At 33.9% G+C, this 20,770-nt stretch overlaps 2 protein-coding genes across 2 annotated transcripts in view; one reads left to right on the forward strand and one right to left on the reverse strand.

Moving 5' to 3' along the window:
• The first annotated feature begins 1,181 nt into the window (after positions 1 to 1,181).
• Positions 1,182 to 20,770, forward strand: part of LOC147075085 (uncharacterized) — a 53,079-nt gene continuing 33,490 nt past the window's right edge. The window contains exon 1 of the mRNA XM_085943094.1: positions 1,182 to 1,306. The gene's annotated coding sequence lies outside the window, so the exon portion shown is untranslated. The remainder of the gene's footprint in view (positions 1,307 to 20,770) is intronic.
• Positions 2,908 to 4,254, reverse strand: LOC147075086 (ELAV-like protein 2). Its single transcript, XM_085943095.1, has one exon. The coding sequence runs from the start codon at positions 4,086 to 4,088 to the stop codon at positions 3,021 to 3,023; it is 1,068 nt and encodes a 355-aa protein (XP_085799221.1). The 5' UTR covers positions 4,089 to 4,254; the 3' UTR covers positions 2,908 to 3,020.

Below are 20,770 nucleotides of genomic sequence, written 5' to 3' on the forward strand. Positions count from 1 at the left end.
TTGATTCCAATTTTCTCCGCTCGGCCTTTGAAAGCTTCGCAGTCCAATCTTCAATCGACTCTCTTCATAAATACATTCCTCAAAAATAAAATAATGGCAAGATGGAGAAGTTTCCTCGATCTCAGCGAAGACTTCTTCGAAGGACATCGCTTCACTGCATGGCATTCTGGAATAACGTTTCGACAATGACAACAATGACAACCCGACTGAAATGAGTGATTTATATTTTTTTAAAGCATAAAAACACTCATTAATTTTACGTTGCATATCTTATTGTCTGTTTTAATAAATTATTGTATTTAAATAAGAGTATTCATAATAATTATTGCATTCATTATTAAAAATGTAATATTTTTAGGCATAAGACGGCGTCGGGTTATGAATCGTGATACGTTATTTCAGAAAACCATTCAAGTCATATTCGATACAAATAAACGCAATATCAGATAATTTATAAGTGTTATATCTTCTCAATTCTCAATCTAACCCGAGATTAATGGCTATATATTTATTGCACGTTTTGTATTCTTTGTAAATTCTCAATTTAATATCAGAAGTAATAATTCTTACTCTTATCTAACCATTTAAATATATTATAAAAACACGGTCGACCCGAAGCAATCTTGACGCATCCGACAGAAGCTGATGAAAATATTCACCCGATACGGAAGGACGTTAACTAACACTCGACTCTGAGTCATAATCAGGGTAAATGAGAATATTATGTATTGCGTTCCTTAAAGTTAACAGTTATATACCGAGTTCATTGCACGAATATCGTTATAATTCCTCCCATGTAATACTAACGACTAGAGATTAATAATCATTTACACTTAAATACGAATATGAAAAAGACAATATTAATATTATTATTATGATGTTGGAGAATAAAAGGATAGAAGCTATATTGTATGCGATGAGAAAAAATTGAAAGTCGATGCGTCAATGAGGTGTAAATAGCTCAGTCGCTCCGGGACCGCGGGATTCTGTTAGGCCGATACCTGAAATCACTTCTTAACATAGAGGATTTTGTTAAAAAACATTTATTAAGCTGACTATCGCTGCTAACTACATGCCATACACGAACATAGCAACCACTTTTTTATGTCAATTAAAAATATATCTGGCAGAAAGCCAGCTTCTTCATACCAAAACAACAGACTCATCATTTACAGCAAAACAGTGCTGTAGACATAATTTTTAATGTTGAACATCATATTATAGTATTCAAACAATATCTGATAGTCATGAACGTTAGATGCCAAACTCTTTCTAAGAAGAAAACCACACACTAATACGTTTTAGAGTAATGTGGTGTGATAGTTCTAGATTCCCCAATGAAATTATTGAAAGTGCATCATAAAACAATCGATGGATGATTGTAACATACCTACTAAAATGTTGCTTTGAAAATTTAATGAATTGAGCAAATATTGTGATGGTTAACTCTTTTGATGTTAAAATTACTTTAATCATAAATGCATAAATGCAAGTATAATTTGAATAAGTACATAAAATAGTAATCAATGAAAACTAATTTTATGTTGTACCTACAATTACAAATAATATTTAACATATTATATATTGCAGCCACATTGAATAATATAAATTCAATAGGTACGCCTATGTTGTTCATCCATCTCCTACTCGTTGGAAGTTTACGCATGTGATATGGAAGCATTATCCTTTTGTGTTGTCGTATTGTAGGATAATGTAGATTTTTAAATCTACAGAATTGATATATTAATAATAAATATCCAATGAAAAGTTTGTCGCTGTGCTCGTGTGTCATTGCGATATAATGTGGCCTAAATGACAAAATCGAAATTGTAATAAGTATAATAATATTAATAAATATCCAATGAAAAATACAAATACGACGAAGAGCTGATTATGATAGTCAATAATAGGAGAATATAAGATAAGTATAACATGGACAGCTAAGTAATTAATAATATAACTGTAATTTGGCTAAATTTGATAATTGTTCAAACAGGAATACGTCGATGATGAATCGATTATAACCGTTCAATAAGAAGATTATGTAATAATAATTTATTTCCGCCATCGATTAAACATTTAAATATTTACGGATGCATTTAAAAAGATTATCTGATAACAACATTTAATTCTAACCTCTATAAAGCGAACACAGTATCGAAAGAGACGAAAAGGATTAGCTTCGGCATAATTTTATTTATTATGCCGTTTGCTATTATACTTAAATCCAAATTAATATAATATATTATAATATTTCACAAACGATGCGATTAAATATAATATAACTGAACCAATTGCGTAAACGTCATTTTGACAGCTTCGTCTGACATTTTGCATAGCCATAGACTATAGAGTATAGACATTTTAAGTTTTATAATATTGTGTAAATATTTTACATTGTCTATGACATGATTTCCTTCTCAATCAACATATTCTTCTCTTTTTTACAAGTCACTTATTTTGGGTATAATACAAGTCATTTGAGTTTGACATTTTCCAATATAATAAAGTATTTTAATAGTCCTAGTGAAAGTCATCATAGTTGGGACTAATTTTAACTTGAAAAACATTTTACAGTAGGTATATTATAATACCTACTCGTTGAGGGTTATTTGTAGCCAATTCTACAGTCAGTCTACTGCCTCCGTTCGACTTTTCTCTTCCTCGTGATATGCCAGGTGGAAAATCAAAAATTTTTCCGGGTAGATTTTGTATTATTACCATGTTGTTCTCATGGGATAGTAGTTAGGCTTTGGTGTTACCTATGCACTATGCGAATGCCTATCAAATTGGCGCTTGCGCAAATAGAACAGGATAATAAGTTATTAAATAAATAAGATCTATAAATCAATGTACGCAAGGTGAGTAATTTCCGCTAGCTAAAATGATAAAAGGCGGCAGTCTCTAGGCGACGCCCCTCTAAACACACAAAATACGAAACGCAACGGCGCGAAACCGCGGCCCTAATCTTAAATAATATTATAATATTGAAGGAAGGGGGCCGCGCGGCTCAGGGCGGTCTACATGCCCTTCATCTTGTTCGTCTTGAAGCTGACCTGCAGCACGCGGTTGCCGAGGGTGTACCCGTTCAGCGATTGTATTGCCACCACCGCCTCGTCGTAGTTGGTCATCGTGATGAAGCCGTAGCCCTTGCACTTGTTGGTCTGCAGATCCCTGATCACCTTCACGCTCTGGACGGCGCCGAACGGACCGAACAGCTGCCAAAGGACGTTCTCTTCTGTCTCGGGAGCTAAGTTGTACACGAATATGCACCATTCCGATCCCGGCATCGGGAGGACGGCTCCGGCGAGAAGATCTCCCGCTAGCGGAGAATAGCGTTGCAGCCCTTTGTTTATTGCCAAAAGGGACTTTCCGGAAGACAATCTTGGTAGAGGGGTTGGAAGTCGCAAGTGCGGAAGATAAGCTGCGAGAGGCGCGAGGGCCTTTCCACCGCTGCTGGGATTATTGGCGAACTTCACTGTGATAGGTTCGGTGGCCCCTTTTGGGACGGAGCCGTTCAATTCCTGTATCGCTCTCTCGGCTTCCGCGCGTTGGTCAAAGCGAATGAATCCCACGCCTTTGCTCAAACCTGGAGCGTCCGCTCCGCCAAACGGTCGCAGGGCGGAATTATCACATAGTATTCTAGATGTTATGATCCGGCCGTAGGGACCAAACATGGTCTCCAGCTCCTGTTGGCCCATGCTCTTAGGCAAACCTGACACGTAAAGATTGGCCCCTTTTATCGCCTCGCTGGAAGGACGCGCAAATGATACTTTTATGGTCTTATTTTGGAGCCTGAGCCCGTTCAGAGTTGCGATCGCCTTCTCCGCATCTTCTGGTCGATGATAATTGACAAAGGCGTACCCCAAGCTCTGCCCTCCCTGCAATGCGTGATTCAAAGCATCCGGGAAAGCGGCCCCTTTGTTGCGAATCAGCTTGCAGCTCTCCACTTCGCCGATGCTCGAAAACAAAGACCTTATCTCCTCCTGCGTCATGGCCTGCGGCAGATAATTAATTATCAGATTGGTCTTGCTCTCCTCCGCCGTCCCCCCATTCTGCTGTTCGGCTTCGATGACTTTAGACATCATGCCGGATTCTTCGATCTCCAGGATGATTTTGTTGTCTCTTCCTGTCACAAATTTACCACGCCCTCTTTCACTCGCGCGCGAACCCACCTCGCAGTCAATTTAACAATCTATGCTAAAGTTTTTCTCTCGTCAAAAGGAGTGTTCGATTTCACTGAGTCGACCGGTAAATCATAAAAAGAAACGCGAAATAAAAGGAAATAGAAACAAAAACGTGGTAAACAAAAATACACGACCTAGTCGACCAGCCGCTAGCCTCACTGTGGCAGTCGCCGGCGGGGTATTGATCGAGCGCGCCCCTTAAAACCTCCCTTGCCACTTTTCAACCCCCTTCTCTTTGCGAGCACCCCCGGCTGTGAGTAGATCCGCGACTTTCCACAGATTCTCAACAATCGCTTAATTTCATAATAATATGTTTGATATATAGCGTTAGAAATGTGTATAAAAATACAGACTTATATATTAAGTAGGTACATAAATAATGGCCTGAAGAAACCCTCAGTGGAAAAATAGGAGATAGCCTAGGCTCGAAGCCGGCTCGCGCGGTCCAGTCACAAAATATATGCAACTCGGAGTGTGTTGCTACGATGAGTTTATTTTCCATTGTACGGTATAATACAGTGTGTAGAATAATAATCTATTAAATGAATTAAATAGGTAATTGCTCGAGAATTTGAATCAGATGACCTGCCCCGATGAGGGACTGGGTCCGAACGCTCTTTTGTTTTTCTGGTCCCCATGCGAAGTATCACAGCCCGGCTTTTAAGAGGCCGTGTTCAGATAGATTTATCCGAATTTTGCTATTAGGTGCAAAATTTCTGGGGCCGACGCTCGGCGTTAACATTCGGGGCAACTGGTGGAATCATCGTCTTACCACTCTTTACTTCTCTCCTGGATGTTCAGTGAGGATTACTTTTGGAATCCGTTTTTATGGCGTACTGTGGATATGCCATGTCTACATAATAATATATAAGTCGCAGGATTTACCTAATATAAAATTTTACATGATGTACAAGTTTTATTGTGTCTTATTCCACATTTTCTTCTTTCCTGTCGGCTGTTCTGAATTTTTAGTTTTGGTTTTCATACATATTATAAATATTACCTACATACCTACTTAAATGACGAAAATATTTTTTTTGCCCACGCCAGGTTAATATGTAATGCGAATATGACACCAAATGCAACATTCGTTAGTTTTTAAATTCTTCTGTCATCGGGTAGAAATAATGTACCTACAACAAAATTGTAATTTGGCACGACACAGAATTTCACATACCTACCTACTTAAATACGTCTTCATATAACATGTTCGATCCTATGGGGCTCCATAAAGTGGAGGTTGTATTAATAGTGTTTTTCATGAGAAATAGTTATTAGCCAATTATTGCTTACCTATTAGCAGTGACGTCCCTAGACAAAACGCCGCCCCATTTTTTATACAGTATTTTTTATCATCCTTCCACAACTCCAATATCTAAGAAATGTTTTGTACGGATACATTACTAACAAAATATAATTAATTACCACTAAGTCTAATTTTATTTAAATGCCATCTCTGCTTCAATACCAATATTGCAATTCCACGGATTAAAATACATTAAAAAATATACCTGACAACTTCCAAAACTCGCGAGTGACTGGCAAAAATATTTTTGGATACATTTTAAATTAGGTAAGTATGTACCTACCTATAATTCCAATAGGTATGCCTACTTCGCAAATCTGCACGTGTCATTGCTGGTCATCAAGTACATAACGTCCAAGACCAACGGAAGTTAAGTAGACATCGCGAACCCGACAAAATATTTACAGTTCTGTTAAACCTTTTATGTTAATAACATTTTATTTCCAACCAGTGAGGTGAAATTTTTAATGGAAAGATATTTCCGTTATTACTAAGTTTATGTACCTATTTATACATATATCTAATGATTCTCCTCGATTTGCCGCCCTTCGAATAACTGCCGCCCCCAAGCGACGCTCAATCTGCCTACCCCCACGGGACGTCACTGCCGATTAGGTCCATAGTACTCTGGTTCCAACACACATTGAAAAATAACGGCTATCGTTGGTCAATATATGGGCAGAAATATAAATGTTGCTGAAAATAATACTAAGATTTAATTTTGATGTCTGTGATTTATGAATAGTTTTCGAACCACAGTTTGCCCTGTCCTCGGTTCACGGCTACTGCCAAACAATTCGGTCGCTAGCGCCGGAGACTATCAATAAAAACGTCCTCTTACTTCTACCTCAGGCACTTACAATTATTGTTATCAGACCCCTTTCATGTTCCGACGACCAATTTGCAATCTAAAATTACATTGTGAATATCATCATCATTCATCACCCCATCAACTATCGAACTCATCATAATCAACTCTCAATAATTGATGACTTGAATACAAGGCCTTTCCAAATACTAATTTGTTTTGATGTATGCCCTAACAATGTGATTTTATTACTACATTCTAACGATCAATTTTATAAATTTACGTTATGACTAATCTGCACTGAATAATGAATAGAAGCCTCCAAATTGACTGTTCCTTCAGTTACTTCTCGAAGGATTTTTTACAGGGTCAAACTTAAACTGATTGTATTGTCAGATCGACATAACGTGTTATTCAGGAAATAATAGAAAAATCTCCGACAATACTTATAATATAGTTTCTATCGATCGCAGATACTTAATACGTAATATGGTGTCCTTCAGGGCTCTGACTTGGAGCCATTTTTGTTTACGATTTTTATATAATATATCAATAGATTGGAACATGTACCTACATTATAACAAACTGGATTTAAATATTGATAAACGTTATATTTTGTCATTTACTATAACCAACATCAAGAGTATTGTTACCAGTTCTTATTCGATACACGGTACAGTTCTTTCGTTAATAATATGATTTGTAAAGGATCTTGGCACTACAATTGACAGTAAAATGATATTTAGAAGCCATTTTGGTTCTGTAACAAGTCGCTACAAAAGGTTGAACTTTTCTTGCATACTTTCCGGGTCTTTTCTGATATTACGATATTAAAACTTACCTACTTATATTGTGTTAGGTCAAAGCAGGGTTGACAAGGATAAACAAAGATTATCATTACATATCGTAAAAAAACACAGTTAAACCTGAAAACAGTATCTAAGTTGGTACGACCTCAAAAAATCCTAATAATATCAATGTTTTCTTTATAAAAACATATTTTTTTAATAAAATTTAAAGCAGAGGTGGTTTCAATCAAATACTGTATAGCAATTATACCATTCAGCATTACAAATGTGACATACTTCGATACCTATTAATTATGTTTTGCTGTCAACAAAACCAGAGTGGTGGAAGCGATTATCAGCATTTCCTCAGTCATAACCTAGATCAACAGTGTCTACGTTTACCAATATATTTTTTGAATATTTTTAATACAGTATGCATATATTTTTACGCCGTAGATATGATAGACGTAGCTGTTGACACGTTAAATTTTAGTGGCATGAATGAGGATTACTTTTGTGTCAGCTAAGAAGTTTATCATTACTTTGTGAGATATTGTTACATAGTGTTTTGCCTGTCATCAACAATTACTTAGCGTGATGACATGATGATGAAAGTGATGACTTTTCCAAATATTATTAAATATAATACAATTTATTAGTATGGCTGGGGGGTGGCGAATTCAATAAACAACTGAAGAGAACGGTTTATATTTTAAAACGTAATATTAATAACAACTTCTTGTTATGAGACCTTCACAAGCCAGTTTCGGTTAAATCTCCAAAGTATAATTTACAATAGTTTACATTATGTTTTCATCAATAACATCGTCTACAGTGTAGACTCCACACTCTACGGTAAGGCTCTACGATAGGTCTACGGCCTACGCCAACTAAGTTCTACGCTGCCTTTGAAACTTACAACATAACATTTTGACTTATACGGTGTTTAGTATTACGTAACTTGTAGTTTATTATTGCAAACAAACAGTTACATATTATATTAGTTACATTGAGAGTTAATAAATTATATATAGAACCAATAATAATAATTAAATAGTAAAACAAAATAAGTGACTAAAGATATAAAATTAAACGATATAAGTACATAATATATAAATTCTTATGGATTTTAATTCAAATTCCATCAAGTAATTTCGGTCGATATTATTAATACATATTATATATAAATAAATCAATATTATAGCATTGCGTTGTTATAAATCAGTAAAGTACAGTAACATTTAGTTGATTACAACTTAAAAATTACGAACACACACGATAGAAATGATATTTTTGGTTAGGTACATAGATTAATTATTGTAGCAGCCACAGTAAAATGCAAATGATATTTTTTAATCAGAAAAAAATGCTTAACATAGTACCATCTATTCAATTCCATCAAACAATTTTATATTGCCATCTGTTAAAACTTACATAAGTTAACAGTTTTAAAAATCGATAATTTATTGGTTTGCATATATAATAATAGTTTTTTTTGTATATCGATCAAGGACAATCATAATATACTTCGATATAAAATGCCGCAATCGGCAGCGTGTATTGCTAATGTCTATGGATCGATCTGGCTCGTCATATTTACTTTGTATTTCGATGATGCACTCTTCCGTGTATTTTGGAAAACAGTTTCCCTTCAAAAATTATTTGCATAAATACAGCATTGATTTATGAATGATTTATCAAATTCAGTTAAATCACATAAATTTAAAAAAAGAATATTATTTTTTACGATAAATTTGAGGCTAGGTATAAAGAAAGCTGAAAGAATGAACTGAAAAGTTTGTTGTAAAATTCAGATGAAGTGACGTAACAAATTACAAGGCAATTCATTTTCCAAATCATTGCAGCACCGAACTTCTACCATCGGTAGGAAAACCCAGACATTGTCGATAATGCAGCGAGCTTCACTATCACTTCGTTTTGTTCATACCACATTTTTCATAAAATTACACACTGATTTTCCATCATTCAATATGTTATTTACATTAAATTCTGAAGAGTAAACAAGTGAAGTTATCCAAATTTCGGTACAAATTTGTTTTTTACACGCAATAAAGTCAGTGTTTCGCGAACTGTATATGTTTTCAAAACCGTAAAAAGTCAGTTATCATTTGCCTATAACGCCTTTTACCGTAACGGTCGTTATTTCGTATTTTTTAAGAAGTACGGCCCGATAACCATGATCTCTACATCCTGAAGCGGGCCCCCAGGCTAGGATCTTTGGCGGCCTCCCTACCTATCGTTAAGATTAAAGGCAGTGTGAAGATCTACAGTTGCGTATTCCAAATAGTGTTTGAGGTTAAAGTAAGGGTATTTTTTAGCGATTTTTTAATACACCCACTTGAATTATGGAGTTGCCGAATATCGACAAGCAATAATCAAAAATTGCATCGCCCAAACACATAATTTGAAATGTCAATATATTCGAAGTAAAAAAGATTTTTTTTACTATTAGTGCAATTTTGTGATGTGTACTTATCTCATTTGTATCCGCTATGCCAGGGCCCCCTTAAGTTCGGGCCCCCAGGCTAGAGCCCAGGGAGCCCCCCCCCCCTGTGGGGGCCATGCCGATAACACCATCAGCCCAAAAACCACACAAAACAGTATCTTTCGCAGTATGTAACGGCTTCTCTTGAATCACTGGGTGAATCACTTGAATCAGTGGGTTTAAATAGGGTGGGTGAAAGTGTCCCTCATCTTTTGCCTGCACTTACAAGACCCAATCGCCAAATCTGCGATGCTTTCCGTGGTCCGTTGTCTTTGGTTCTTGCGTGAATCTGATCTTATACGAGTGCAAAATTCGCCATAATGAGCCGTATGAGATGCCAACTTGCTACGATCTTCTTGGAATCGACATTTCCGACTACCTTCTCGTAAATAATCAGAAATACATAAAATATATGGTAAGTTTCTACTTGCATGTAGGTATATTTAATTCGAAATTGGTTTTCCAAATATATTTAGAAATAAATTATGTAATTCAGGAAATTTGTAAAATGTAGGTAGAAGAGTAGGAAATGAAACCGAGTTATACCTACTTATGATACTAGCTCCTGTCGACGGGCGTATACCTATACTCGTCGAAGGCCTCGGCTGTGACGTTTGGATGTGTTTACGAAGCGGAGAGCAGGCGGATCGAGGACGGGCGGAGTAGGAGGCACCAGCATTGTACGGCGGCTCAGGAAGAGCGTAGTAGACGCCACTGCGCCGGCGCTGGAAACCCCATTCAGCGCTCGATCGAGCTACTGCGCGCGAAGCCCGGGGGATGTGACCCTCAGCCGGTTCTGTAAAGCCTCCAACTAGACGGTCTCGACTATTTTTATGTTTCCGGGTATCGCGTCAATTGAGCAACTCGTGTTACGTGGGATTTAATTAGAATAAATAAATATTGACATTTTAGACGTAGATATTATTAATATGTGACATAACATAACAATATTAAATCATTAAAAAACATTTTTCGCTTACTTCCCGTACACAGAGAGACATGACATGAAATTCGGTACACACGTGCTAATGCGGTGACAATATATTCTATTAATATTTAGGGGCGGCCCGGTACTCTTAACACGGGGTTTTCATACAACATTCTTTCGTTAATAATTTAAACTAAAATTTTCACGGATATATGTGTCGCTAGATTTCAAAATCAGCCAAGTCCATAATAGATAAATAGGAGAAAAACAGCTTTTTGTTTTCTCAAATACACAGTCACAAGGGTGAAAGTTTATATTATTTCGAGTATAGAATATTTAAAATTAATAAATTCCACATTTTGATAAAAAGCAGTAGTTTCACAATTTGAAAGCAGTAGTTTTACAGCAATTCATAAAAAAGTCAAAAATACCTAAAGGTGGACTTGGCTGATTTTGAAATGTAGCGACACCTATTCCTTATGAATTGGTGACATAATATTATATTGATGTCACTCAACTTTTTGAGATAACTATGTTGGTAGGACCACCATACAATATTCTAAAAAAAACGATCTGAAACCTTCACTAGACTAGTTTCTTCATGAAAGGTTTTAAGAAATAAATATTAAAGTAATTAGAGGTATTGGACTGCCGTATGGAGCCTCATTAGTGTAATATTTTTAAATGTAAGCCAATATTATATTATTTGTCATGGTCACAGAACAGATAATAAATAGAATACCGATAGGCTATATTCAATACGCTGCACGTTGAAGCAGGGTTTTTGAATTTGTGAGTATCCTACGAAAACGTAAAACGCACGCATTATGCACGTGCAATAGTGTGTGTAATACATCAACATTAAATGAGCGTAAATGCATAATGAGAGCAGTTATCAGTATTCGACGTAAAACGTATTCTTGACACGTGTGTAAGTTTAACCCGGATTCTTCGCGATTACGGATCGCCGTACCCGTTGGGTATTTCAGTTCCCATTATTTCAGAGATCCCTGGTCATGGTCCTTCTGTAAAGTTATATTGTCAGTTGAACATTTACAAATTTCACTTTTGATTTATTGTTAGAAAAATATAGGACTGAATTGGTTTGATGCAACAATTATCGCATTCCGGACGAGAGCTACCGATCCATTTCGCTCGAAGATTTTTTTTAAATAATTATGTAGGTATATTTAATGAAAGTATTACATTATTAAATTTTGTGAATTATTTGGTCAAACCATAACATAATATGATTAAAAAACATCCTCTAAATCACTTGTAATAATTTATTATAAAGCTTTCTGAAGGCCTAATATACTTAGTTAGATTATCTCAGATATTAATATGAGACGTCCAAGATACTCAGAAAGCTATTATAACCACTACATATAAGCTTTTTAGTAATTCAACTCCTTTATATTTGAATATTCCGCCATTGTTTAAAATATCAATTAATATCTTTTATTTTGCTAACTGTCAATTCATGGTGGAACTGCATTGAATTGTTGTTTAATTTAATAAAACATTTTTTTTGTAGTAGGTACTTATTCCACTATTAATCAATAAATAAGAACCGGTTTCGTCCGTCTCGGAGGGACATTTTCAACTGAATACTCTGAATATTGAATGTTGACTACTGAATATTCAGTTGAAAATGTCCCTCTGAGACTGACGAAACCGGTCCTAATTTATTGATTAAAAGTGGAATTAGTAGTACAAAAAAAATGCGTCTTATTAAATTAAACAACAACATAATTAATAATTATTGTAGGTACCAAATATTTTGGACAATGGTCAAATCATAATAATTATTATCTACTATTATATTTTGTCAACCTATAATGAAACATATTATTATGTGAATTCAATGTGTAGCTAGGTACAGTATTTTGTACATTTATATTTTTAACAGTTAACTTTCATGTTACATAACAAGTCTCTTTGTGTTACAATATTATTCACCTTTAACCTTTTTGTGAATATATAAAATGGTTATCGAAGGATTGAAAAAGAATTAGTATCAGTTATTTTTGAATTAATATATTGAATACAAAATTGTATCTCCTTTTATAATGGATATAATCATTAATCAAAATAATGAAAATATTATAACATTAGTACAAGACAGGCCTGGGCAAACTGCAGCCCGCCGAGTATTTATATGGGGCTCACGAGCTTTAGTCGTATTTCTGAAAAAAGTTTGAATATACATGAGTTGCAACATCGAGAAGAAATCTAAAAATTTTACAACACTCTTAATTCGGACAAATTCTAACAATTTAAAGATTTTTCCCGAAAAATGTTGACTATTTTTTGATAAACCTACATAGTATGTGAATAAACACTTTCAATTATGAATATCAATAAAAATTCTTTACGATCATTTACAAGCAGTTTCATTATTCTCATTAAATTGTTGGCTATTATAGAATCATTTATTTTTTTATATTGAAATTCGTTTTACGTGATAATAATATTAATAATGTAGGTACCTATGTCTAAAAATAATATTTTACTTGCAGCTCGCCGTTAATTTTATATTAGTACTAATGTGGCCCTTCATCCAAAAAGTTTGCCAAGGCCTAGTCTAAGATATTACGAAAATAGCATCTAGAATAAATGTATATTATAAATTTTACATACTTACATAGTGCACTGTGGATTGGAAAATCTTATCGAAAGAAAGGGTAATGATGCCTAGTATCGGTTACTAATATCTATCGAACGAAAGTATCTGTCAAAAGTTATCACTGTATAGCAGTGGCGAAGACTCCATACTAGGCGATTATTTTAAAGCCTACCTATAGTAATATTTTTAAATTGCATATTGACATATTTATATACTTAATCACTTTTAAATAATTTATTTTGCCAACGAGAGATGAGATGTCGTAATATATAGGAATGTATTACAGTATTACAGAGTTTACAAAACAATCTGCAAAGGTATTAAAAAATATACCACAGCGCGCCATCTATCTTGACGTAAATAAATTTCCGATTATGTGTGAAATAATTCTGAATTATTTTCGTATGGGCTTTACGTCTCGTAACCTCAGCAAGTCTGTTGATTTGTATGAAATAAGGTAAGCTCCTATCGCAGAGCCTAAAACATTCGCGCATAATATTGTTGTCACGACTGCGCACTTTGTCCAAAATCATTAATAATTAGATAAGTAATTAAAAAAATAATTTTAACGGCGTTTAATCTAATATTAATAAATAAGTAAGTATAGATTGTTTTTAAAAATAAAAATAATTTATCTAATAATTTTTGATGGGTATAAATGTTTTGAAAAATACGTAATTTAAACACATCGCTCATTTTTATGTCGTCAATGAGTTTTTGAAGTTTCATTGAATTAGTGTGTCGTTGTCATTTATTAGTGTGTACCTATTCTCGAAAGTATGCCTGACAAGTGTGCTCTTTTTAAAAGATCTCCACAGCCTACCTATTTCTAAAAGTCACCCTTCGCCATTGCTGTATAGTGTATATGTATTCATTATAACAATTAATATGAAATATCATGATTAAATCAGCTGGGATACGGTCCAGTGATAGTTTATTTACGAACAATTTAATATAACTATAAAATACGTATTATCTCATGGCAAATTCAGAGCCCAGCATGTTGCGATTTCTCCAATATTATGAGTCAATTGCAAACTCCAACGGAAAGTTTACCGAATATTTATTAATTCAGAAAACAATTAAATTAAATGCATAATGCCAGTGGCGTTCCTAGACAAAATGCCGCCCCTAGGCAGGGCCAAAATGCTACCCCATTTTTTATACAGTATCTTTTATCATCCTTTCATGACTCCAATATCTAAGAAATGTGGTGTATGGATGATACATTACTAACAAAATATAATTACCATTAAATCAAATTGTATTTAAATGCCATCTCTGCTTCAATAGACAATATTGTGAATCCACGGTTTCAGATGCATTTAAAAATACACCTGATAACTTCAGGTAAGTATGTACCTACCTATAATTCGCAAATCAGCACGTGCCATTGCTGGTCATCAAAGACGCGACGTCCAAGGACAACGGAAGTAAACTAGACATCGCGAACCCAACAAAAAAGTTAGTCTTGTTAAATCTATCATGTTAATTAATACATTTTGTTTCTAACCATTGAGCCCGATTTTTTTAATGGAAAGATATTTTCGTTATTACTAAGTTTAAGGTAAGTAGCTATTTTTGCATAAGTATGCCTAACGATTCTTCTCGATTTGCCGCCCCCAAGCGACCCTCAATCTGCCTACCCCCACGGGACGTCACTGCATAATGCACCTGTTGACAAAAGAGGTAGGTATTCATTTTTTATATCCATGCACTGCGGTGCATGGCGGTACCCAGCGAGCAGCGATGTCTACGAAAAAATAATATTTTTTTTTGCAAATATATTAAATTTTCATGAAATGGAAGTATGTATACAATAAGTATATTAAATTATTTAAAATAATCGACCCGGGCTAATATACCTACTGAGTAAAGTACAGTATGTATACACGCTCATTTTCTATGGCCGGCCTTGCGCGCACGGAATTATAGAGCGCATAAACGCGCGTGTGGCATGGCATACATCCAGTTAATATATTATTATAATCATGAAATTTTGATTTTGGAGATTTACAACGTGGCATCATAATGCTATATTATATTTCTTAGCTACCTGAGATACCTAAAATACTTTTTGTTTCAAAGAAATATTTTTCAGAAGTTGTCGTTTAAATTCTCAGTTTACATTATAGCCAAGCAGTAAAAAATTAATGACACACGCGGATTTTTCAACATAAAAGTTGATACAACCTATTGTATCAGAAAAATCACCGTTCCATTCACCACTAGACCGGGGTTATCTCAAAAAGTCCCACCGAAGGGGGGGTGAAAGAGCCCTCTTGGACGCACTACAAGAGGGATGATCTTTTCATTAAGCTTTTGTACATTTAAAATGAGGGCGACATTTTTTTCTTTTCATTCATCAACCACTTACTTACCTACCCACGGGTTGTTTCAAGTTTCAGTTACAACCCTTAAAACGAGAAGCCTTAAAGGGTGGCACTATTATTACTGACCTAATTCTTATTTGAGAATAGCTTAGTGGTTTTATTTTTTGCATCACTGAATACATTTACGAAAAAAAATAATTTGGCATTTATTCTCCTAAGTGGAGCAAAATAGCAAAATGTGATCATTTACATGGCGTGAATATATTGATAAGTCTAAAAACATCAATTCTCAAGGCAGCTGTTTGTACGTTTGACTTTATGTGGTAAATCAGATTATAATATGTTTTTTGATGTTTTTAAATTTTAGTAAAATGTTTATAAATTCTAAACAACTTGAAATTTAAAAAGTTTCCTTATTTACACCAACTTTACAAATAACTACCCTACAAGTAATGTCTATGTTGGTTAATTGAAACAATAATGTTGCAAGATGGTCTACAGAGGTCATTTGGATGATACTGTGTTCCATGTGTAAGCAAAGACCAAATTATCGATTAATATAAACTTATTTGCAAAAATTTAACGATAATATTATGTTCATTTTATTTAAAAAATAAAGTTCGTATCAGTGTGTCTATTCTACACACAAGGCGGCTATCGACGGCTAAATTAATAAATATTATCATATTTATGTATTGAAGTGGTTGATTGTGACAATTAATTAACAATTAACCGCCTCAATACATAAATATGATAAACTATCGGCGATAGCAGCCGATAACCGCCTTGTGTATAGAATAGAGCTTGAATAACTCTATAAGTATAATATTATTTTAGTTTTTTTATATAATCTTATTCATCTGTACCCATTTTATTTAAATTGTAAAAAACTTTTACAATACAATTAATCTAAAAAAATAATAAAGTAAGTACTATTTTGTATTTAAATTAAACTCGCATTATTTTTAATTCATGCGATTATGTAGATATGAATTATAAAAAAATATTAAAGCTTTACAGCGAACAGCTGATAGGTCAAACTAATTATTATTACAATCTGGTCGTGTTTCAAAAACAATACCATCTGACATTTCCAGCTGTAGAATAATATTAAAATTAGGTAATTACGATAAAAAGGGGGGAATTTACATACGTGGCGTGTGTATAATCGTGTTTTGGCATTAGTTTCAAATATGTACCTACGTAGATTTATAAAATAATATGGTAAAAGTACACATTTAAAATTGGACGAAACTGTGCATCAATATATTTTTTATCGAGCGAGCTTTTTATGAAACTGAGATTATCCGTTAGTTGAAATACGTAATAGATTTCCAAATTTGTATAATTATTTATAATTTTCTTCAACATATAAATAGTTCCATTTCTTTTTAATATTGACAACTCTGTCCCTTGATGCAGCTGCTCTAAACAGTGGTGTTGTGCGGAAACTGAACCATCCTAAGAAGCTTTCTAGCTAGGAAGTCCTTCTTCCATCAGAACCTCTACTCCCTTGAATGATCAGTTGCAGTACTTTCTATTTATAATTTTTTTATAATTCGCCTAAAGTATTGCAATTTTATATTATATTAATTTGAATTTTCTTCAATATAGCTTAATTCAAAGCTCTCTCAAAACGACATCGATTTAATATTGCTGTTTGTTTATTTTTTTAATTATGTGTATAACTCTTTGTTTGAGATTATTTACAAGCCTTATTAATAATTCACTCTAATTGGATATTCCATTCATGTAGCGTGAAAGTTTTCTTTTTGTGACCTGTAAAATATTGTTAGAAAAACAATGCAGTAGGTAATAAGTTATAATAGATTATAATAAATTAAAATAAACATTTAAAATAATAAAATTAATCTTACAATAATCTTACATTAATTACATTATTATTTATTACTCATATGGCAGGAACATTCTCAGATCAGAAAAATCCACACAAAATAACATTGTCAAGAAATACTTCTTACACTAGAGCGGCACCGCTAAAGCCACAATCTCTGTCTTCATCACCTTGATTAAAGGTGAAAAGATTCAATGATACATATAGGATTCAGGTTTCAACGACATACTCAGTAGTTTGGATTTCTCTGCACTCATGCAAAGTAGATATGATACCTATATCTAATTAAGTACATATCAGCGTCGATATATATATATTTATAATTGTAGAATTCTGTCAATATATATTATTATCTAGAACCTACCACGATGATGTATGATTAATGATTATATTGTATCAAATTCTGAAACTTACCTAATCTGTGACATTTAAGAATAATACGTTGTACGAACCTGCTATATTGTAAAGAAATGTAGTTAGTAATAATAATTAATATCAAAATTGTATAATTACATAAAATAGTTACATAATAATTACATAAAATAAATACGCGGTATAATATTAGTATTAAAAATATGTATTTCAATCATAAATTAACAAATACCATTCCGTCAGCTGACTTGAAAATCCTACCATAAAATATCAACCTTTTAAAATACCAACATCTGACATTTTCAGCTGAGTAATAAATAAAAAGAGTAAAAGGGGGCCAAACTAACAGTGAATGCATGGTGGATGCACATTGCGCAGACATTGCTTAAAACGAAAGTGTTGTATCTGCGAAATCAATATTCGGGGTGCGTTGCGCTTTTCACCCTTCCGTGAGTGCTACGACCCCAAAATGACTGCGTTTTATTACAGGGGTTGCAAGTCAAGGGTAAGCTTTCGGACCAGCTGTTTTATATCTGACTTATTTTTCTGCTCTATATTTCTCCCACTTTAATAACAACGTATCCTGTAATATCATTATCGTCGTAATTTTTCCAGGTTCGTTTACCTTCTCGTATTTCATGGTGCTCGGATACATTTTATAATATGTTTTGTCTCGCACAGTGGCGATTGTCTTTGCTCTCGCAAAGGATGCAAATAATGATTCTTCATAAAATTTAAAAGGGTACAGACAGTTAAAACCGATGTCAAAAGTATTAAATTATACTTCAATTTAAAATAGATGCGCATTTGTCTTAAATTGGTGTTTTCTTAATAATATCGATTTGGATTTTACAGAACAAACGCTCAATATTCAACAATGTAAAATCAGTAATGCCACTAAACACCCTACCGGTCTCGCACTGTTTCTTTCCGGAAAATTTACGTCAATGCGGGTAAAAAATTATAATAGAATACTATACATTAACGATCATAAAAAGCTACAATCACAAACTGGAAAATATTAAAAAAAATAAGTTGCGATAACGCGTTTTAGCGAATTACATACCTATACGATTTTGCAACCCCTGCCATACGAGTAGTGGACTTAAAAAGTAGTCATCGAGTCATAAAGAGAGGGCGACTTATCACGTCACAATCTGGGGTTGTAGATAAAAACGCGTGCCTTTGTTTCGTACCTCCTGCCATGTGGGGTTGCTACTCAAATATGTTCGTGACGTAACTATAGGATAGGATGATTATAAAAGTGTGTACCTATCTAAACTATCATATTACAAAACTTGTACAGTTATCGTTGCAAGCTAATACATCACGATGACTCCGCTTAAAAGATGATATCCAGTTTTATTCAACAAATAAGACAAGATATTAGAATATAACATTCTATTTACACATTGAACATACATACTTTGAAAACATCTCATACATATACCCTCTTCTTCTTGGTCGTACACTTATGGCTGATGATCGTGGCCACATTTTAATTTTGATGAATTTCTAATTATTCCTAATGACTTTCCATCCTTCTCGATCTTCTGCTTCTCTTAGGGCAGAATGAATGGTCCCCCCCAGTCAACTCTTTCACTTGGTCGCTCCAGCGCTCAGACGCTTTTCCTCTGCTTCGCCTTCCCTGGAGGCCATCCAAAAACCACCAGTCTCTCCAGGTTGCACGGTCCGCGCCTGACAATATGTCCAAAAAACTGCAGAATTCGTCTCAGACATATTGTCGAGAGCCGCTCTTTTATCTGCAGTCTCTGGATGATTGACTGGTTCGTCCTGTGCTCCGTCCAAGAAATACGAAGCATTCGACGCCAACACCACATCTTAAAGGCATCAATTGCATTCCGCTACCTACCCCCTAGAAAAGATCAATTTTTAGAAAATTGTCGGTTAGTAATTATTAAGGAATTAATTGATACCTGCTTTAATTTAATGTACAAAAAACAATATCCAGCATTGTAACGAAATTTGATATCCATGTCATGTAACAACTACTGGTTAAAATCGTTGTAATTATGTAAGATGCCCGAAGCTTAATTGGAAAAGCACTCTAGCGCGATTCTAGTGGTTACAGGTTCATTTCTCGTCCGGATTTTTTCAAGTGGTTACATGCGTGAGATGTTTTCAAATTATGTACTTATATGAAAAATACTTTATTTATTTATATATTTACACACGTACGCGCAAAAAATATAAATAAATATACGTTTCTTAACAGAGTTTTTATAATGAAAAATATTTTGAAAAGAATACTATTATTTGGTAATTTTAGAACTGCGAAATACGAATCCAAGTCAAATGAATTTAGAGACAGCAAATTTTTAGACTCATCAGAAAATAAAACAAATCAATATTCAAAGACTTTTTTTAATGTGTGTTTTTGTGTCTGTTTTAATCTTGGGTGTTATAAACGATATTATGTTAGTCTTTATTAGAACTTGCCAAGCAGGACCGATCTTAGCTAATACGAGGCCCGATTGAAGTATGTGCGCAAGACCCCGAGAATATTATTTTTTTCAACTAAAACAGTTGAGGGGGGTATTGATTATCTATTATTTTAATAATTCATTACCGAATTTTTTTGTTATACTACTAGATGATATTTTTTATCGGCAAATTATTCATAATTTAAACTCTTAGCTCATTTAGTACAAACAGATAAAATTGCATTAGAGCAAAATAACTACCTACTGACCGCTTTTATTTGTACAACAATAACTCATTGTTTTATACTGCATTTCCCATGATACCATTGAGCTAATTTTAATATGTTTTAAATAATAGTTCTGAATAGGTTTATTATAAAGATGGTTATACTGCACAAGGGCCCCGCATTTATAAAATGTTATACTTTATAAATATTTGATTTTTTTTTTAAATTTTGGTTAGTTTAGTTTACAAAACGTAATTAAATATTTTAACAAATACAACGACTCTCTTGACACCATAATAATAAAATACCTAATTAATTATATAAGTACACGTTGAGGTCACCCTGTAGCATTTTATATAATTCATAAAAGTAAAATGACATGCAAAA

Source organism: Rhyacophila brunnea, unplaced genomic scaffold (assembly GCF_057557595.1).
Source record: "Rhyacophila brunnea isolate RB1 unplaced genomic scaffold, BYU_Rbru_1.0 scaffold_15, whole genome shotgun sequence".
Taxonomy (NCBI): Eukaryota; Metazoa; Arthropoda; class Insecta; order Trichoptera; family Rhyacophilidae; genus Rhyacophila; species Rhyacophila brunnea.